The sequence below is a fragment of the Salvia splendens genome, chromosome 16, assembly GCF_004379255.2.
Source record: "Salvia splendens isolate huo1 chromosome 16, SspV2, whole genome shotgun sequence".
Lineage (NCBI taxonomy): Eukaryota > Viridiplantae > Streptophyta > Magnoliopsida > Lamiales > Lamiaceae > Salvia > Salvia splendens.
The window spans coordinates 4,755,275-4,778,026 of NC_056047.1; the positions used below are offsets into that span (position 1 = coordinate 4,755,275).

General features: G+C 35.8%; 2 protein-coding genes across 3 annotated transcripts; both read right to left on the reverse strand.

Annotated features, from left to right (window-relative positions):
- Positions 1-1,631: 1,631 nt before the first annotated feature.
- Positions 1,632-3,168, reverse strand: LOC121769905 (40S ribosomal protein S19-3-like). The gene is made up of 4 exons (XM_042166684.1): positions 3,006-3,168; positions 2,477-2,567; positions 2,115-2,298; positions 1,632-1,869 (listed from the first exon to the last, which is right to left on the reverse strand). Exons 1-4 carry the CDS (start codon positions 3,087-3,089, stop codon positions 1,794-1,796), a joined length of 435 nt encoding a protein of 144 aa, XP_042022618.1. The 5' UTR covers positions 3,090-3,168; the 3' UTR covers positions 1,632-1,793.
- A 1,740-nt stretch (positions 3,169-4,908) lies between these two features.
- On the reverse strand, positions 4,909-21,138 carry LOC121771383 (sister chromatid cohesion protein SCC2-like). Of its 2 annotated transcripts, XM_042168166.1 has the most exons (28): positions 20,756-21,138; positions 17,868-17,977; positions 16,970-17,106; positions 16,551-16,644; positions 16,143-16,399; positions 15,045-15,152; positions 14,819-14,924; positions 14,118-14,211; positions 13,815-14,001; positions 13,277-13,705; positions 12,682-13,211; positions 12,388-12,598; positions 12,259-12,309; positions 11,945-12,103; positions 11,702-11,869; positions 10,875-11,174; positions 10,214-10,366; positions 9,627-9,796; positions 9,021-9,129; positions 8,361-8,528; positions 8,174-8,278; positions 7,877-8,107; positions 7,500-7,633; positions 7,133-7,426; positions 6,684-7,053; positions 6,129-6,221; positions 5,936-6,061; positions 4,909-5,505 (listed from the first exon to the last, which is right to left on the reverse strand). In XM_042168166.1, exons 1-28 carry the CDS (start codon positions 20,998-21,000, stop codon positions 5,269-5,271), a joined length of 5,376 nt encoding a protein of 1,791 aa, XP_042024100.1. In that variant the 5' UTR covers positions 21,001-21,138; the 3' UTR covers positions 4,909-5,268. The 2 variants fall into 2 exon arrangements, with proteins under 2 accessions (XP_042024100.1, XP_042024101.1); XM_042168167.1 differs by lacking the exon at positions 20,756-21,138 and having other exon boundaries at positions 16,970-17,114.
- Between the last annotated feature and the right edge of the window lie 1,614 nt (positions 21,139-22,752).

Genomic DNA, 22,752 nt, shown 5'->3' on the forward strand with positions numbered 1-22,752 from the left:
AAAAATATAAAGGAGAGAATTATAAGCATTAAAACAAGATGAATTTTTGTTATAAAATGAGTCTTGATTACATCTCATAAACTTAATGTAATGGTAGAAAGTGTGAATGAAGCAACATAAATAAGCAATTGAAAGAAGTAATGAACACATCCAGAGTCCAAACAAACAAGGTCTGAGAATAGAGGTGAATTAAAGAAATTATCCAACATTACCCAATGCCCTTCAATCTTCATTGTTTTAGTTTTGACAAATTAAGTGAGCGATATCAAACCAAATCAACACAAGTTTCAAACATTCTACCCGAGGCAGACAATTGATCAAGTCAGCACAAACAAAAATACCAGAAACTAATCATCTTTATGGCCTCAAAATATTAACATCACAAAACTTTTTAACCTGCTATCACTGCTGGATAAGATACAATAGCATCATGCATTCACAAAATTGCCCTCTCAGTGTCACCTTGGTTGAACCTTCATCTACAAGCATCAATCTACTTTTTCTGAAATTCCTTCACTTGATTATCTGATCGTCTATCTAAACGCAGACCCTATCGTTCGGTTGCTATGACTCATTATATTATGATTATCTATCTAGGATGATTATCCATCTAAGATTCACTCGCATGAATCAAACATAATAGATATTCGATTATGAGATAAAATCTTGCAGACCCAACAGGCCATCTAGGCAATACTAAAAGGCAAAAGACTGGATCCTGATCCCCAAAATCAACAATATTCAGACTTCCGATCAACATTCTTAGAGTCTGCCTCCCAATTATAAAACAGATAAAAAGGAAAACCCCTAAAATCAGCAAATCTGATTGATTGAATGAACTTACAATTGGCGTCTTCGGCCATCCATTCCTTCCAATCCAAAGTACCATCTTTCTCCAATTTCCTCCGGTTCATTTCCGACCCCTGCTGACCGCTTTCCTTACCCCCGGCTTTCCAATTCTCGGCGACTTCTTCCTTGGCAAAATCATCTTTCTTACTGCTTACACTATCATCACTGTTCGCTTCAGAACATCCCCCATTCCCCACATTCCTCTGCCGCAGTGCCCCGTAAACCGATGAAAGCGTGACCTCGCAATCTAAATCGGGCACCACGGAAGCAACCTCCGTGACTGTGCTCAGCGTACAGCAGTAATTCAAATCTCCGTTGATCAAGAGGGTCTCCTCCGTGGGGCTCTCGGAAATGAGAGACGATTTTCCCTTCCTGCTCTTCCTCTTCTTCCTCTTCCGGGGAGGGGAGGACGCAGAGGCACCATTCTGGAGACGCTCCGGATCGGAATGGGAGCGGGGAATTGCGGAGTACTTCTGTTACGTTTGTGAAGATATTATAGAGATTCGATTGAAGCGTTAAATTCTTCAACATACGAAAATAACATTTAAATTGTTTTCATAAAGTAAGATTAAAAACATAGTACACCCTTTACTTTGTCCTAAATCATGTTCATTGCACAGAAAATTACTAAATTTACAACATGAATAATAAAGACCTTATCAATCAGATAAATATTAAAAAAAAGAAAGAGAATTATTAGATTGTAATAGTACTTTCCCAACCACAACCATAATCCATTTTAATCAATTTTAGCCACTACATAAAAATCAGAATCGAGTAGATGCCTAACTAGATGATATATTAAGATAAAACTCCAATGATCCAAGTACATCTCTGAAAATTCAATACAAATTAGAATAGTAAAAAAACACGAAACATTTCAAACAAAAAATTGTTCAACCATTTTCGCAATGAGGAAGTTTTCAACAGGCTGGAAGATTAATCTATGGAGCAACAACAACAATCCTTCCAGCAACTTGATCGAGATCTCTTTGGCCGCTGGATGTGATCTTTCTCCCTCTGTAAAACAATCAATGCACAACGGAAAATTAACTAGGATTCTAGAGATCATGTTACGAATGTACATAAGGGATACTCTAGCACAGGATCATTTCATATTTCTGTAATTGCATTTACAATACACAAAAAAGATTAGAAGTGACAAGGGAGAACTGGACTCTAGGTAGCCAAACACTACAATACTTATGCTACAAGTGAGGTTGCAAATAAGTGAAATCGAACAAAACTAGAAGACTTGCACTTACCCCCTTGTATCTAGCTCAAGAATGTTCATGTTCTGCAGCTGCTGCAGAATGTGACGTGCAACTGCACCGCTGCTTTTGCCAAAATGGCGTGGACGACTTCCATTCCTCTTGCTTCCACCATAAATCCTACGGAAGGCACCAACTCCAAGACCTCCCCTCATGTATACCTTTCTAGCCATGGAAGCTGCAAAATCAAAAAGCTTATTATTAAGACAGCATTGAGAAACAGAACACCGAGATAAGTACCATAAGATTATGAACTTATTGATAAGATGATACTAAATAATGGGTATGATTACCACAACTTTGCAAAACATGATTATGTGACAAAAAGATAAAGTTATATGTTAGGAGATAGTTACCAGCCCTAATGTAATACCAGTCGGGATCGTAAGGGGCAAGTTCTTTCAACACACCAGTTTTCACGATATCAGTCCACTCAGGAAGCTCCATCTATAGTAAAAACAAAGGATCAAATGTGCTGCATTAGTATTCTCGAATAGAATTTGAACTGTAAAAAAAACTACGGACATTATCAATTTTGCTCCTCGGGAAATAAATATGCATCTCTTTAATAAAAGAATATATTTTACTCTCAATCATTGTCTATACTTACTCACTGTGTCTCTCAACACACTTTTTATATCGAGGAAAAGAGGTTTTTTAAACCTAGCAGCTAAATAGTAACATAAAGCCTCCACATTGAATTGAATAAAACGAATAATATTCAATAATCACATTCATGTATTCCTTCAAGCATACAAATCACAACCCAAATTACGCAACAGAATAACGACAAGAAAAAAAAATACCTAAATTTGAAGCAACCAACAAGAAAATTTGGGATATTAAATCTTATATCGTCAAAAAAAAGTAGAAAAAAAATTAAACCTTGCCGGAGCGCTTGAGGTGAGCGGCGTAAGCTTTGACGAACTCGTGTGGAGAGACGTCCTTAACATTTTTCGCTGTAGCCATTGTCTGAGAGATCTGAAAATCTCGAGCTGCTGCTCACAATACTACTCTCGGCTGCGAGGAAAGTTGTGGCAGGAGCAAGGGATTTGTAAATTAGGGTTGTTCCACGTTTTATAGCACTTCCCTTTGTAAATATCGGCCCGGCCCGCTTTCGAAGCTTTGGGGTTTCAGTTTGGGCCTTGGTCCATTTTGGTAAGTTAATCGGGCTTTTAGTTGGAAATGGCTCAAAACAGTTTTTAGTTATTTTATAGTATTTCTTAAGGTGTGTTTTTTATTTTTAAAGATCTTCATGCTATCAATTTTGGTGCCATCTCTTACGAGGTGGATCTCATTTTTTTTATCAACTTCAAACACTTTTTATATTTATTCCTCTCATCATGTATTAATTTTGCATTTAAAGTTTATGTTGTCCACTGTTAAAAATATTTTTCGTGGACATAGGTGGAAAGTACTTCATTCGTCCTATAAAGTGTGTCTCAATTTGATCCGGTGCGGGTTTAAGAAATTGTTCTACTTTGAATTAAATGGAGGTGTATAGTAAAATAAGGGCCTCACATTGAGAAAATTGAAGAGTGTATTTAATGTCTATTTTTGGTAAGATTTCAAGTGGGATAACTTTGTGGGACGAACGAAAATAGTAAAATAGGACAAACTTTATGCGACAGAGGAGTAATAATTTCCCATTCATCTTGTGGTCATATTGACTCAAACTCTCAATCTATTGATTAGAGAAAAATGTCCTATCTACTAAGATGTATTTAAATAGTCAATAAATAAACTATACTCATCTTCAAATAATAGTCTTCTTTTTTTCATTTTGGTTTGTCCCATAAAATTAGTTTAACTTATATTTTAGGCAAAACAAAATCTCTTATATAGGTGAGCCTCAATATTCAATAATACTCTATTACATTTTATTTCTCATATTTTACTAATTTTGCATTAAATTCTTTTAGTCAGTGAAGTCCCTATTTTTATGCGACGGAAGAAAGGAGTAAGGGTATACCCATAGTATCAGATTATTTCCTTCCCGACCCGATACACGCCGGGTATCGAGTAATCGCTATCGGACAACAACAGGAAACGTGGGGATCAGTAGTGTGCTTTAGAGTTTTGCGTGTACCAGGTATACCCGTTAACCCCGATAATACCGAATATTATTAGTATAAGCCATATACCATCTTTTAATACTTCATGTTCAATTATTGTTGTGAGACTCATCAAGAATATGTATACATGTCGAATAAAAAATAAGCCATCAAAATGAATATTGTAAACTGGGGAACATTATTGGCTATATTATTATTAGGAAGATGGAAATTTTCAATATTTTTATACATGGTGATATATTGTTTTTCTTTATATCACACAACAATAAAATTTTAATACTCCTAATATTAAAGGAAATGTGAAAAGTAAAGCTTCAACAATCTTAATGGTTTTATGAATCCAACTTTGGTTTGAAGCACTTTCGGTGCACAATTGAATGATCGGAATCAGCGTACTCAGATTTGAAAATCTTACATTCACATATAGAAGCACTAGTTCCGGGTCAAGTACGGGATATGCAACACGGATATCAGGTAATCCCAATATATTATGGGACAGATATTGGGACAATAAATTTGACTGAAACAAGGTATTGGGACAACCCCAGAAAGGAGTAAAACTTTGCTCTATTAGAGAATAGGGAAACTTGAGTATCCACTCCACTTTGATTTGTTTGACTTTGCTCTATTTTGTAACTTGTTCTGTATAGTGTAAATAATTATATGCTGTATATAATTTCTGACAGAAATGCCAATGCTACACGTACACACGATTCCGAATCAGAAGCCCAAGATTATTTTACTATTCAAAACAACTAAAAAATGAGTAGTATTACATAAAAACAAATGATAAAGGGAGATGACTTCATTACGAGATGATATCAACATAATGTACAACTGCCATCGCCCTAAACAAACAAAAATTTCCCATGTTCCCTAGAGATGGTAACAAATTTCAATTTCCCTAAATTCTATAGTAATATTCTTCTTGTAGTAACAAAATAACTACTATGAACAGATGAACACTAATTTAGGATCAATAGTAGGGCTGTTTTCAACCTAGGGAACTTCTAAATTTTTGCTTCCACTCCCATTCTATGAGCTGTACATGTTAGCTTTTACCTGTTAAGTACTTACAACTGTTGTCGCTGCCTCGTTCTCATGTAACTACCTCTCTTGCCGGCACTCTTGTTCATCATGGCCACACTGTTACCCCAATCTTCATCATCATAGCCATCTTCATCATCCATATCTGCCATTCGGACAGCCTTCCCTCGTCTTGTGCTCGTGGAGGGTGGCCGTTTCCTCTTGATGTTTGCTGAGTAGGTTGAATAGTCAACCGTGTCTTCCCTTAAGGCATTCTTGAATTCCTGAGAAGAAAACAATTTACTTTAAAATCCATTTTGTTAAGTATAAACAATTTATACTAACAGAGTTGTGAGAGAAATACAAAACCAAAAATCCGTAGTGTAATAGGAGTACATTATTATATATATATATATATACATTGATTCTACTAATATTCACAAATCGCAGCTATATGTGATACTGTAACTTATTTATTTAACATCTATATATTCCCTATTGTTAAGTACAGGAATTTATACCACAATTAACAAAAATATAATGCTGGAGAAAATTGGAAACCTAATAATGAAGGAGTTCTGACATATAGAAATAAGTCCAATAACGTATTCTACATTAAGGAGCCCATGTTAATGACGGACACAAAGCATGATCATGTGTTTGACAATCATGGTTAGACAAATCACAAAAGTATACCATGAGAACTTAAATCACCTGATATCTCCGGATGACGTCTTCGTAGGTGTTGGGAGGATCAATGTTAATATCACTGATAGTGAATGGAATATTCTGCCGTCCTAAACTTTCGCCTGGTTTAACCGGTTCATTAGGAGAAAATGCCTGACAAAATATAAGACTGAGTAAATGATTTTCATCCAAATAAGAATCTGAAGAAAGCACAAATTACCTGGCATCGGATATCATCTAGGCCATAAACAATCTTCAAGTGCCTCTTGAGCTTTAGAAGCAGTTGCAGTGCACCAGCTGCTAGAAAGCTGGCCTGAGAAACCCATAGTCAAGTTAAGCTACTTGAAGAACATAATCGTTCAATAAAAGCATCCCCACAATATTCTAATTCAACAAATGAGCAGAATGCTAGAGATGACAAATTGGTAATCAAGTGCGATCATGGGGAATGATTTTGATAGACAAACAATGTGGGACAGATGAGACCTATTTTACGATTCCGAAATAATTAACAATTGCATTTGTTGCTACTATGATATGTCCTGAACGAGGGAATATATATTACACCAAATAGAGGGGATTAATCAAACTTCATATGCTGATCTCTCCCATAGCCTTTTCTCCAACCGAATAGGAATAAAGTCTGATAAACATTATACACTACTCTATTTCTCACAATTATGAATATTTTTCCTTGTACACATTGACAAGTAGCTGGATAGGACAATTGCAACAAATCATTTCCTGGAAACACACTGGTTCAACTGAAATGTACCTGGATTTTCTGAAAATCACTTGCAGAGATGGTATAGGGATCTCTCGAGGGTATGGGATTTGTATTTGGATCATTACATGATTCTTCCCCATAAAGATGATTCGGTAACTCCATGGGTAGTGTCTGGTTCCCCTCAGTTGCCATGTTTATTTCAATACCAGGGTTTGTAGTGCTATCCAGTTGAGCAGCTTGCACCATACCATTCCCATTGGTTTTATGAACGTTTCCTTGTAATAAATGCAAAAAGTCCTTAATGTTTGATTCTACTGCCCCCGAGCTAACTTGTACCACTCGGTTTATAGTATAGATCAAATAAAGAGGCTCATCAGGTAATGTGAAAGGTAGTAGAGCAAGAATCTCTGCGCAATACCTGCAAAAGAGAGAAAGCAATCTCAGAAAACAAAAATTAAAAGTGGTGGTACCAACTTAGGTAGGCTGACGGTGCTTACATTAGAAACGGTATCACAGAATCACTGCAGGTCGGTGTTTCAAATTTGTGTACAATGGAGGACATGAATCTGTTTCTTGAAATACGATTTCCACGAATGAGCTTATAGATTCGAGCAACACCATGCCGCGCAAATGTTGAAGACCCAACATCTCCTTTTCCCTTAATATTGTTAAATAATTTAGCTGAGGACTTATTATTGGACATTTCAGGGAGATCTCCACTCATGGTACGAATGAAAATAAATGACAAATGAAGTCCATCACCAAGACGGCTTTCGCAGAAAGCTGGATACCTGAATCATTACAACTATTTAGTTTGTGTAAGACATCTAGAGCAAATACTAAATGTTACAGAGAGTAACCTACTTCTCATTCATATTCATCAAGAGATGATGAGACAACTTTGCATTTGCTTCCTCCGGATCTGTTTCAAGTGCAATGAGATATGGTACACAAGTAATAGGATGTACAAGACCTTGGCGCAGCACAATTTCAACAATCTGGAATCAGAAAAATCAACAATCAGTAATCAAAACTTTAGGAGAGCTCCTATAATAATAGCCATTTATTTCGCACATAACACTTTGTAGACCAAACCGAGTAATAACTTCAGCTGTTGTTACCCTATCAGGTCAACGAACAGTTGGTCATCATAATGTCATATTTATTCAAAATTATTCGCCAACAAGTTGTCCAAAACCTTATGACTACCAGCTAGACAGGGCACATTGTTTGGCAAATACCTTAAGAGCAGCTTGACGGACATGTTCATTTGCATCCAGACATCTTGCTAAGATGCTATTCCAATATAGCTGAACTATACCACCACAAATGTTAGTATCGCCAGCACCGGCAGCAACAGGGACACTGGTACCATCAGCAGATGGATTATTATCATCATTGCTAGCTTTATCTTTCTCCATTCGGCTTTCCGCATCCAGAAGATACTCGTACATGTTCTGTAATGATTGCATCTGACAAAGAACGCAATGAGCATAATGCATAGAGAGAACACGTGCATAGCTGACACAAAATAGTACCTTCAGACGAGCATCAGCACCAGTGGACAGAGTTGCCTCCAAAATTTTACCGACATCCTTTTGCAACATACATTCAGGACAAGCAATAAAAACATAACCTAAAGCCTGCAGAATTAATACAGCTAAAAGTCAAATTTTAAAAATTGTAAGGCAATAGAATCTCAAAAGGCGGGTACTATGCTAATACCTGTAATGCCCGGACTTTAATAATGAAGTCTTCAGCCTGAAGATACTTTTTGAATAAGTTGATATTGCTTGCTACATCCATGTTTCTTGGGTTGAAAGCAGACATATCCAACAATGGGCTACCATAGCGTATCAACAACCCAAGACAAAACAGAGATCTACCTACTTGCTGAAATGAAAGGTATACATCACTTAAAACGTAAATTTTTCAGCAAAATGGAAATATTGTGAAAAAGGAAACATTGTAAGTTTGTAACTGAACAGAAACTAAATATGTTTAAACTAATTTCTATTAGACAGCAACATAGTGCATTTTTAAAAGGGTCTCATCTAGGTGTGACATGCAAAGGAAGAGAAAAAACAAGCATAAGTCACAGTTATCCAGCAGCATTAAGCAGTTGCAGTGCAAGATATCTTAATCTGCGGGCAAAGAAATAATTCCACAACACAAATTTGCATTCTGACTATAAAAAAAGGTTAAAATATGCTCGACTGATAGAAGATTACAGGAAGAAATGTTGCCTCTAAAGAGCAAAAACGCTTATTTTTCAAATTGAAAGGACAAAAAAAATATTTCTGTATGATCACTAAATACATGTCAAACAGTAGACAAGAGCGAGCCAAGAACCATAATAGTGAAATTTCTAAGAAGATTACTAACCTGCTTGTTATCAAACCCCAATGCGTCCAGGCGTTTGTAGAACAACTGGATAAGATACTGAATAACACTTGCACCTTTTCCTGATACTTTCCCCACAGAGCATAAACATCTACAGAACACAATATGCAGATGAGCTAGTCATGAGCAAAAGAGACAATGTGGCTCCGAAATTGACAAATCTAGTATGGCACTAAAGGAAAACAAACGAGGGCTTGAGTGAATGTTGTATGGGAAGGCATCACAAAAATCTACCATCAAATGATGGTATCCGACTGACCTCCATGAGGAATAAGAGAGTTCCCTTTGAGAGAGATCGTGAAGAAAGCTAGAAGAAATTTACGAATACAAAAAAAAGCAACATAAAAGAACTTATAAGGAAAATGCAAAAAGTGGCAACCTTCTCACAATATGGATTGGGGGTATAAGATAGTAAATGAAAATCAATACATGTCCTAGTTATAAAAAAATCCTAAAATCTCTGTTCCTAATAAAAAAATTATGTGGTTCTTGTGAAAGCATATTCACAAAAGTAGGACATATTATTTAATCAAATGCATTGCTTAAACACAGATGAACTAACTAGTACAAGAAAAGTAAGCACATTACTTTATGCAAGCGTGGACAACTGTCAGAAAAGAGTGTCGGACTATCATTTGTTTGAGGTCTTGTTCAAGCTCCTCAGCAACAGTCTCGGGAAGTTTCCGCAATAATGGCAAGACAGAATCAATTATAAACAATATGCTCTCCAGCATCTGAGCAGCCACTCGATTGTCAGACTGTAAGGGGAGAAGGAAAAGGGTCACTTAACTTCATATCAAACTTTTGAAAACCTAATCCCACTCGAGAGTTCAACAAGAAGATCAAACAACCAAGACATAGTAAGTGACATTCCAAGTGTCATGAATGCTTCAACAAATGAAGCGATCCATAAGCATCAACACCACAATCTAATATGTATATCGTTAAAAAGGCTTGCATGCACCTATTATACAAGTCAGCAATCAATCATTATTCAAACTTTTTTATCAAAAAAGGATGCCAATGTAGAATCATAGTCATAACTGACAAGCTATTTTGGCAGAATCCACGCTCATACATGAAACTACAAGAGTATATGACTGGACACATAAAACAGCTACAAGAATAATTTATTGTGGGAAATTAGTTTAGCCTAAAAATAGAACTCATTTAACCTGACTCTTCAAATATGGTTGTAGTGTGATAATAAACTGTGAAGGGTCAGAGGCTGGTGCACATAATGTAGGATCCACCAGACAGAATGAATGCAGTAGAAGAATATATGGAAGCATGCGGACTTCTCCTTCCTCACTGTTTGTCTCAGCAACCTGGAATACAAGAGTATTGTTATATGATTTGATGTGCACTTAAACAAGTTTCAGTTCAAGAATAGGGAATTCAAACAATTAATGCACAAGGTCACCAAGTGCATGCACAACATTATTTAGTTAGTCAACTGATTGTTAGTGTCAAGGGAATTTATAGTGCCATAAGAAATTAAGGTTTCAGACAAGGCCAACATAGACTTTCGGGAAAATCACTCTTGCCATATTTGCAGCAGTGAATGAGAAGTAAGTAGGACCACTCCGAGCAACCAAACACAGTTTAATTTTATTGACTTTCGTATTTCCTTACTATGGTGGCTTCAAAAAAAAACTTTTAAATGTTTCATTTCAATTATATAATTCAACGAGTTGGACAAACTGAGGTTAATGGTCTTCAAAGAGATACACTACATGTCCAGGGACCACAAAGCAATGATAAGGGCTGAAGTACATTTTGTATAAGGAACAAAAGTGTGTTATATCAATGAAGCACGTTCTGTTAAACCAATACCTGCAATGCTTTTTCCAGCAGACACTTGCACATTAGCTCACAGCGCCTGCGTACGGATGAAAGTAATACAGGGTTTATCCCAGCAGCTTTAGCAGATTGGGGAAAGAAATCAAGGGCTAAGATTCTTTTAATGACAATAGCAAGGGGTTGGTGACTGGACATCCTTCTCAAAGTCTCAGCAACCTGTTCTGTCTTCTTAGTCACTTCTAGAGGAACCGAACTGTTATCTTTAAAAGTGCGGTTTTGCCAACCAGAAGGCTCCTCAAACCAAAACTCATAAAATGTCTTGCAGACCAGGTCCTACAGGAGGACATAGTAATACTGCTATATCAGCAGAAAAGATCTTAACATTTACACTGGTAAAGTTTTCTAAATATAGATCTTTAAGTATTAAAATTATCCTGACTCAAGCAATTTTCTTGGACAAGACATAAAAATTTCATACTGAAGATCATACTAGTATCATACAAACCTTTTGAGTAAAATTATTCTTTCCTAAGGTGTAAAAAAAAAGCAACACTGAACTAACGAAACTACACAAACAACAGCACATAAATTAGAAAACCACTCTTCAAAGTAATAAGCTTTTTGGTGGCTATTGTCTATTCTTCAAGTAATTTTAGCACATCCTCCATTTAGGAAATATATATAGGGAGTGTTACATACTCGCTACAAAACAAATATGCATGTCAATTCCATGATTCCAACAGGTAGTATGCTCAATAAACAAGCAAAATTAATAGCATAAGTATTCATCTGATAAAAAACTTATAATTTATAAAGTAAAGCCCTGGGCTTGAAAATAATTATGCACTTGAATTCAGTACCTGTATGCTGGATTCTTCATCATTGATACGAGAAATTATCGCCACAAAAGCAGTGGTGCTCTGTGAAAAGTCAATGGAGGAGGTACACATATCCTTGATAATTTTAATAGCTCGTTTTCGGACACTTACTCCAGTATCCTTAATCCTCTCTGCTACCTTTTCAAAATACTAGAAGAAGAAACAGGGAGTTAGAGCGTACAAGCAGACAAAAAAGCATTAAATATGCATAAGCATCCAAAGTACCTTTATGCCAACATCAGGATGTGAAGCAATGTGCTTTCCAACAAGCTCAAGTGCTGCTTCTCTTACTGATATAGCAGAGTCACAAAACCTCCCTTCAACTGCCGTTTGAACAAGCTTGTTACCCAAAACCTCAGGATCTGCTTCTACGATAATACTAACCTGTTACGATTGAGGAGTAATGCAGACGAAAGATGAGTCTCTTATGAAAAAAAATTATTCCATATGTACTTAATACCAGGACAAATTCAAACATAGATGAAAACAGGAAAGGAGGAGGAAAGGAGAGTAGCTAATGCTAGTTATTCATGACATACCGCTCGCATTGCCTTAGCACGAATCACTGGTGAGTTCTCCCTCAGGCTGGCCTGGTAATAGGATCATATAGAAATAACTAATCAGTCTCAGACTCCTAAATAATCTAAGCAAGAAGCAGTTTCACCCACCAAAAGCACTTGAAGTATCTTGTCAAATCCTCTAGCAAACGAACTCTTTTGACCCAATGCCAAAGTAATTTTTTTCACTGAATCCCTCGTCAGAAGAGAAGAAAAAGAAAACGAGTCACGCAGAATTTCTCTTGATTTCATCCTCGCGAGGAAGTAGAGGAACTTTTGAGGAGAAGCAGGATCATCTTTATACCAAAGGCAAAGATAAAACCTGCAAGTTAATATTTGCACAAAGTTATGGCACATAAAAATATTCAATTTTATAAAAAAAAAAAATTTGCTTTAGCAACGGACCAGCGCATAAAGAGGTTTAGTTCATCTGCAGACCCTGCATCCTGCAAATAATTTAGGAGCATTTGTTGAATAATCTCCTGTTTTGTTAGTGAGGATGAAGCTCGGGAAGATTTTTTGGAAATACGATTTTGTTTCTGGTCATCCTTGGATTCGGACTCGCAATGCGTTTTTAACACAAGAAGTTGTTTCTCGCATAAGCAAACCTGACAATCAAAGGTTCGAGAAGAAACATCCTGCTCTCTTCCTCCTATACAATCAAGATGGAATGGCCTATGACAGCCTTGACATTCGAGACTAGACCTTTCAGCAGTTGAATCCAAACAAATAGCACAGACATCTCTCAGATAGCTAGGGTCACTATTTTCACTATCCATCAAGACCTGTACTATCCAAAACTTTTCATTCCTACACACTACCGCATCATGTTTTAACCTTGCAGCAATTGTACCGAGAAGGTCAATGGCCATTGTTCTGGCAGAAATATCTTTTGATTTCGGCCCAGCATTCTGAAGTAGTAATACACACAGAACCTGCACAAACATTCTGTAAATATTGAGTCATGTGATCAATTCGTAAATCCACTTTGAAAAAGTACCTCTAGAATAGGAGCTGAAGCTGGATACTCCGGTAAGTTCAGAGTAGTGAGCAAATCCATCACAAGATTTTCCATCATTGACTTCAATTCAGATGCATCCTGATTTTTTGTGCTTGTATACCGCTGAAGAATTCGACTCCAAAAGAGGCAGCATGACTCTGTAACTGCCTCATGACATTTAGAGGGGTAATCAGCATCAATAGAAATGTCCAGTGAAGGATTTCCAGGAGTTAGCCTCACAGCTTCAGGAAGATTTGCACAATGATGAATCATTTGAATCAATAGAGCAGTGACTAACTGAATCTGCCTTTGTTCTTCATCCGGAAGATGATAAGTTCTTGGTACTCTTTTAGAAAGTGGCAGCTTTAGAAGTATTTGAATAGTTTCATCCATCATATATGTCCGATGCTGAGTGTACATATAATAAATCTGCACATCAAATTCGGAAGCAGAAAAAAAGTGCAGATCAGTAAAAGAAAGCAAGTACGAGGTTTCAGATGCAAACAGGCTCAGAAACAAGGTGTGCAAACTTCATTACCCCACCAATTAAACTGATTGCTTTCAGCTGCAAAAGCTGGATATTATCCACCAAAAGAGTCTGTAAACTAGTTCGCACAAGTTGCAGAATGCAACTATCTGATAAGCGTTCTATCAACAATAGCTGCTTAAGATAACTGACAATGGTACACAATTTCTGAACAATAATGTTTACTGTACCAGACATCCTGCCAAAATTTGAGATACCACAAAGAAAGAAGAAAAAATATCAGAAAGTACATGCAAATACAAACCGTGAATAATCAAAGCATTGTATTGGAAGCAAAATCACGCTACACAGTACCGGTTTGTTGTTGATTTTCTAACTCTTACACTCTTAGAAATTCGCCTCTTCTTACTGCTTGAGCCAAAATCCTCAACTTCATCATCTTCCTCATCTGATAATCAGAAATAAGCAATCATATCACATTAAGGACTAAGGTTTTGTTTATTACAGAACTACTCAAAGTAATTTTTTTCCACTCATTCTTCCATTTATAACCAAAATATGTTCTCCATGTTTTTCTCACTTATCCTCACATCAAACTTCTTTTTCAGAAGAACACAAACAAATAGAGAATCATATGATATCAACGAAAATAAGAATATGTTTATGCTAGAATTATTCATTATTTCTCACTCTTTCATTTATACATAGCCGAACACATGTCCTCCATGTTTTTATCACTGATGTAACCTCACATCAAACTTCTCTCATAATAACTCAGATCATAACCCAAATTAATATGAAAATTTTCATTTCCTCTTTTAGAGAAAACATATGTTTGTAAATAAAAATTTGAGAACCAAATTGGCAAGCATGAAACTACGAGGAAAACATTTACATCCTCTTGGAGAATGTAAGACCTGACAGCATGAAACTACGAGGAAAACATTTACAGAGAAGTGACTACACTTTGACAAATCCACATATGATAAAACAGTAATAATGACTTTAGATTGACAAAATTAAAAGCAATTCGCAGAGAAAGCAGCATCACGTACCATCCAAATTATAATTGGGTTTGTGTAGGGCCCGGTATGCTGGATCACATGCAAACATAACATCCAAAATTTGATGTCTTGAAAAATCCAAGATCCTTTCAATATACTGATACCAAGTACACCATAATTACAAACAATTGATACCGATAAACCTGCAGAGCTTCTGCCCACAATTTATGCCTACATAAAGCATTAAAATATATTTTCTCATAGATAATGAGAATACCTCTTCCTTGTAAATCTGTTTAGGCATGCCATCATGAGCCATAATAGCTAAAGCTGCATGAATCGACTCCAGAGCACAATAAAGGGATGATACCACCTCAGCATCCAACTAGAATTTCAAGGAACAACATGTAAATGATGTGTATTAGGGTGGAATATAATGATGTATATTAGGGTGGAATATAATGATGTGTATTAAGGTTGCATATAATACGACTGGGTTCAACCAAAACCATCCCCGACTGTCTAGCAAATGGAATACCCATGTCAGCCTTGCAAGTTGCAACAACGTCTATAAAGTAATAAAACATAAAAATTGGAAAAGCCCTTATCTCAAGAGATTCAGAAGCATACATGCACTATCAAACGATTATATAGCCCAAGAGGGAGTGGAAAAAACAAGCACATAAGATCAAATAATAATTCAATTTCAAGTGTGGCAGTCCAATTTTGTGAAACATATGATCTCATTATCAGTGCTTCTATAACAATTAAGAAAATAACTTTAACAATACATACATATCAGTTAACCAAGAGATTGAGATCAAAATAACTCCATTCCTAGTCACAGCCTTGTGTGAAGTGTGAACACTGAACAGCCTCAAGAAAAGTTTCCAATAACTTATGTTAGAGGTGAAAGTTATTAGCATATATTCGAATTAAGTATCTTTAAAAAACATTATATATGCATCATCACCCAATCGCTACTCAGAAACCACTAACAATTGCAAGTAACAATCAATCTAGTTTGTGAGTCGGCTAGTTGTACTTCTGCCGGCTACCAAATATTTGCAAAGTAAAAAATTAACTTCTCAAAATTAAAATGAGCACAAAGCGGATGCAGCCAAATCAACCATTTGCTGTGTCGTTAAGGTATTGGTCGCTTTCACACCTTAAAACAGTTACCTGGTCATCAACTACATCGATGCCTAATGACAATACGACATAACAGATTTATTTCTGTTAGTACTAAGCAATTTTAGTCCGAAAGTATCACATGCACTAAAACTAGGGAACAACCCAAGAAAACTATTTGTAGGAAAACCTGCAAGTAACAAGCATATGCAGAAAATGAATGTACACTGGTATAGGAAGTTACCTTCTCACAATCATCTATTGAAAGTCCTTCTGCTCGATGAATCTGGCGATCTAAAACTTTTAACATCCTTGAAAGAGTGTCAGCTGGAACTATGTGGAGTAAATTCTTTGATCGAATTGACATGATTTCATTGCCTAGAGCCTTAAGATCAGATTGGGTCAATGATTGCCATTCTGTTTCTTCTCTGTCATCAGAAGGAATTTCTGCTCTGTTACATATGTCCTCCAACCTTTCACAAAATCCCCCTACAGCTGCATCTGATGAAGCATAGCAAATTCAACCCCACAAATTATGAAGGAGGGAAAGAAAGCAAGAAAATTAGAAATAACAAAAAATAAAAAGAGAAAACAAGATAAACCAACACGAACACGCATCATATAGAAAGAGGGTGAGGGCAGAAAGTAAAACCTTGACCCTCACGGGAATCAGGAAAAGGAGCTGACGGTATGTCAGCTTTTGTTCTCCTTTTCACTTTTGGTTTTCGGGAAGAGTTAATAATATCCTGTTATCCGTGTTAAATTATCAGCCATAGGAATAGACAGTATTTACTCCCTCCGTCCACGAAAAATAGGGCTATTCCATTTTTATCCCTCGTTTTGGAAAAATGATAATAAATAGTTAAAGTGGATAGAAAGGAAAGTAAGAGAGAGAATAATATAGAGAAGTCTCTTGTCTATATTATTCTCTCTCTTACTTTTCTTTCTCTCCGCTTTAACTATTTATTATCATTTTTCCAAAAAGAGGGATAAAAATGGAATAGCCCTATTTTTCGTGGACGGAGGGAGTATAACTGAAGTTGCAACATTTTCCCGTGGAAAGTGACTAACATTATTAGAATTGTGATCTTGCTGATAATTGGTTGTCCCTAATGAGTCAGTTGGCGCTTGATTTATGGCAGGCATGCTCCACTCAAAGGACTTTGATTGGGTCAAATTACCTCGATTTGTTGACTCCATACCAGGACCTGAGAAACTTGAACAGAGAGACGGATTAGATAAAAAGTTCTTGCGGGTGATGCAGAAAATTCTTAATTCGGTAACATGCAAGGTTGAGCTGGTATCGATTATAGACCACAAGCATATTTAACGATGACATAATTGCGAGGAGTTGTTAGAAAAACAAAAATTGATAACAGAACTAGCCTAGTCCAAGTGATGGTCGAAATTTAAGAAATCAACATTTATTCAATTAAGTCAAATGATTGTTATCAATCTCGTATGGCGGCTTATGGCGGTTTGCCTAAAAACCGCCACAGGGATATGGCGTATTAGTATGGCGGATATGGCGGTCAATAATTAAATAAATAAAATAATACTTATATATTTATATATAATTCAGAAATTAGAAAATAATTAAAATATAACATTTAAAATACTTTAAACAATTAATAAAGTATAAAATACAACTCTAACCTCCATGTTTCTTGCATAATACCCCATTCCTAAATACAGTACACATGCAATGTTGTCAAATGTCAGATATGGCGGTGCTATGGCAGCGACATGGTGCTATGGCGTTTCCACCACTGAACGCCATGCCATAGCGCCATGGCGCCGCCATATCCGCTATTTGATAACATACTCAAATCCTAGCAAGTTCAAGTTCAAGTTCAAGTTCAAGTCCAGCCACCATAAGTATCTGCTTTGATACTTATGAGGATATGATAAAGTTGAAATCTTATACACATAAAAAGAATTCTGGAATGCCAATGATGGACCAGTTTACCTGGAGAGACATATTCAAGTGATTCTGCCTCATGTCTCAAAACATCATTGGTTATATTTAACTTGCCCATGTAATCATCTGGTTGAATGATTACTTCATTTTTAAGATTCCTACAAATGAAACCATGAAAACCCAAGCATATCAGAATATCAATCAGAAAAGACACAATTGTTATTACTTTTTTCCCCATCCAAGGGGTATAGTGGAGTTGAAGTGTTGAACCAATCTGAGCAACCTGGTCAGTAAGTATATATCAAAACAGTAAATATTGATTATTTTCTTAAAAAATATCTTTTCTTGAAATATAAATTTTAGTTATTAAATATTCATTATTTTTTACAACTAAGCTGAATTCGATACTTTATATCCTAATCAATAATTAAAAGTATAAATATAAGTTGTATATTAGTAATACTTCTGATCTAGCTTGCCAAATTCTTGGCCACGAGCAAATGAGTCAAGTAGTGCTGCCACGCTCAAATAGTATCTATTTTATGTTAACGACTCTTACTAAACGAGCCTTGTCAAATTGAGATCTTCACTCATTTGCGGCCTTTAGTTGCATGACAATTGGTTAAACATATCCAGGCGAGCTAATGATGATATTTCTTGTAATAAGTAACAACGCTAGTAAATTGATCATTTATAGTATTAGTAGGTGAATGCCAGCTTAATAATTACTCCCTCTATCCCAAGACAAGCGAGTCATATTCCTTTTTGGGATGTCCCACTATAAATGAGTTATTTCAATTTTTAACAAAAAATCATCTCTCTTACATTATTCTACACATACTTTATTCTCTCTTCACTCATCTACTTTACTCTCTCTCATACTTCACTAACTCCACTTTAACTATTTAAATATCAATTTCTTAAATCTTGTGTCCAAAAGAAGTGCTTCGCTTATCTTGGGACGGAGGGAATATTAATTAATATGCCTCCGCCTTAATAAAAGCTGGCTGGTTTATACATCTTCTCTCCCCCGCCCGAAGTGCAGAAAACCGCAGTAGTAACTTGGGCATCTAAACTAAATTATGTCTCAGGTGCCTTGAGAACAGCCATCAATCTTTTTTCACGTTTTAAGTTGTAACTGAAGTACAATCGGAGCCTTCTCGAACTGACATGAGTTGTATTCTCAAATATTCAACATGAGTTACACATGATCAAACATTTTCTATCTTGGCATTAAATGACGCCCAATGACTACCATATATTATATCTAGTCCAACTCATTTTTAGAGCATCTGCCACTTATCCAGACCAGTATTTGCCCAGCTACAAGCAGCAAAATCATTGACAGCTGGTGGGAGTTATAGAAACCATATTATGGAAGAAAATATCCTATTTCGTGTTGTTATAGGAGATAGGATAGTTTTATCCCATGACAGGAAACGGAGTGAGACTTGCAAAATCACCATTTTGCAGAATTTGGACAAGGTAAGTGTAATATCTATGATTACTTCTTTTTTAGCCTTGCGAGCAGGTACTTGGCCAAGGAGAGAATTGTGTTTTCATTCTTCGAAATATCTTAATGAGGAATAAATTTAAATAATTACATTAACTTACACCCTGGTTATGCAATCTACAAATGACAGCTATAGTTCATTGGCTTCTTATCTGGATTTTCTTAGCAATCCAGACATATTTACTGTAACAATTATCAGTAACTTAATCAGTGTGAAACAAAATTTCACTCAACCAAAGTTAATTTTATTATTTAAAACAAATGAATCTGCTTGAGAAATACTAGTTTCTTTGCTATTTCTGGTTTTGTGACACTTAAACCAGCTATTTACAGAAAATTAAAGAAAAAATTTTAAAAAAATGCCTACAGAAAACCATACAAATTTCTCATTTATGAATATACAAATTTTGTTATAGTACAAAATTATACGTATTTTTATAACTGAAGCGGATTGCATTTGTTTGTCAGTATTGAGCACCCTTATTAATGAAGCACAACAGTTTCAAGCTATAATTAGTAAATATGTATTACTACAATTTACAGACAAACGAAACGCCTAGAAATAGGGAGATAATTAAGGATCCAAAAAGGAGTAGGAAAAAGCTACATTTCCAGCTGTATGTTTATGCGTACTCTAACTCTCTAAGTGTCCGTTTGGTAGTTATGTTTCGCTTGGATAATGGGATTTATCCTAGCTCCACTTCCTGTTCAATATGCAAATTCAATTATCTCTTGAAACGTGTTACTTTTCCGACCCGCCTTGTTTTTCATGTTTTGATTTGTTAAATAATGGGTTGATTAATCTACATTCAAAATCTAATCATGATCTAATTCAAATTACTTTATTGCCCCCAGGCTTTCACATCTCCTATTTTGATTGAGATTTACTAGGGATATTTTATACAATTTCAATTTAAGCTTAAATACAAATTAATATGCCAAATATAGATTTGAAATATCTGTTAATTTATCTAGTATATCAAACACCAACTCATGTTAGTTTATTCACACAAGTTTAACTTATCTTATTCATTAACTAACATGACAAATTCCTACTCGGCTACCAAACGAGTCCTAGGATTGATAATAAGCCTAAAAATTTGCATTTATTTTTTAGCACCTGTTTCACAGCTTATAATCGTACTCAGTATTCAGAAATTCTTCATAATAGGTGATGTGAATGCAGAATTGGTGATGGTTTTAAAATTGAAGAAGCAGAGGAGAAGAAAAAAGTCAATTAGTTACATCCTGTGAAACTACTATACTAAAACTGGCACAATTAAATGTCATTTCCCAAATTTCTGAAATCCCGACCGTATAATCATTCCAAGCCGGAGCCAAAACCCAAACGTAACATTCAGTTCCACTAGAGCACCAAAAATCAGACACCATAAGGAAATCCGGAAGTATGAAGCGAGCTTACAAGTAAGATACATCAGCATTGCGGAGGAGATCAGCTATCCTTCCCGCCACATCAGCGTCGCTAGCATTCCTCCTGGAAGCGCCGCCTCGGTTGTCGAATAGTCGAAGTTCCTGATCGCGCCCGCCGCAGAATACTGGGAGCGAGGGCAGCGGCAGGCACGGCGCAACCTCCGAGTGAACTGTGTTCGAGAGACTTATGCCCCTGTGGTGTCCCCCGAAACCGCCTCCGCCGGCGGGATTCGACATCGAGAAGTAGAATTGAGCGGAGAAACTACCGATTGCCGAGCAATTTGAGTTTGAATTACTTGGGGAAACAAGGTTTGCCCTAGAGAGAGAAATGGGGGTGGAGAGAGAGTGGGCGAATGGCGGGGAAAGTTAATAGAAATTTTGGGATTTTTTAACAAGTGAGTGTGTGTTTTTGCGCTGACAATTTATATGTCGTGGTAAAAATTGAGGTCAAGACGCTTAGTTACGGTCCACGTATGAATCAACAATTTTGAATTTATTTGACCATTCTGTGACAATTTTGAATTTATTTGACCATTCTATGAAAATTTTAATTTGTAGTATATGAGATTCTGGATATAGCTAAGGTCGTGTAATGCGATTTTGAAAAAATGTTAGCAAGGCAGTGATCAAATATGATTCAAATAATAATTTGACTTTGTCCAGTTGATTATAGTTTTAAAGTATAATATATATTAATCATACTGACCCTTATAATTTCCCACGCTAACTCACATTTTTAACCGAACGAAAATTCAATTAGATAGATATCTATAATATGAATATGTACCCACACCGAATAATCATAACAATGGTCACATACCTTAAATTATAGTACTGTGTTTTATTTGCTATATTCATTTTGGAAATATATTATTTAATAAATAATTGAAATATAGAAAAATTAAAGTATAAGATAAAATAATATAAAAATATTGAAATGCATCTATTAAGGTAAAACAGAGGGACTACTATTTAGTAATTTATTATCCTAACAACTATGTTTTGTTCCATAGTCGTGTTTTGTATATTACCTTGCGTCAATATTTATATATATATGTGCGATCAACAAGTCAAGTTCGTATAGGTTATTTGACATAGTACATTGTATATGCTATTTTTTCACGTAATAATAAATGGTTGTCGTAAAATATATGCATATAACGGTTAATGAACAAAGCCTAAAATTCGAATATAAAATCACATGTCATGCTAGGTTTGAAAATCTATGTAATTGTAATATAAATTGAAAATCAAAATTAAAATTAATCTTTGATTATTGACCTAACATTTATGAAATATACATTGGTGGTAATATGCACTACGTGTATTTGCAACACGTGACTAAAGAACAACGTTAAAGTTATATTAGAATCACTAGTGGGGTATCATTGAAGAGTCTTCGACGTTTTAAGTTTGCAAACTGATAAAAAATTGATGTTCGAGAATAAATGGATGATACAGATTGAATACCACGAGATAGTGAGAGAATTTTCGGTAAGACGTGTTAGATTGGTTGATCATAATTGAGCAGTGATTTGTTGCAGTGCAAGGGGTGGTCATCGTCCAACTAGTGCAATTGGTCGAACGAAAACAACCTTCATAAGGTAAGAGTGTGGACTTAGGGATATTGCACATGTGGATTATTTGATTGTTCGTTCAACCTAGTTTTATATTTATACAAGGCAAGATGATGAGGTGGCCTTTAGGATTTGGTTTGCATATTACTATCGCAATTAATCAACTCAAGCACGGCCCGACAATGGGGACAACAATATTAAGTAGGGATAATCCAAATTTTTATTCGTCTCTCTATGTATATATAAACCAATTTCATCTATTAAGTTTCAAAGTCAATTGAAATAAAAAATGTTCATCACAAGTTAAGGTGAACTGTATCATCCACTTGTCACACAACATTTAGCCGAAAGAATCCCCAATTCTCAGTTTCTGACAATGCAACAAAATTCATTAGGTTTTTTTCAATCCAAT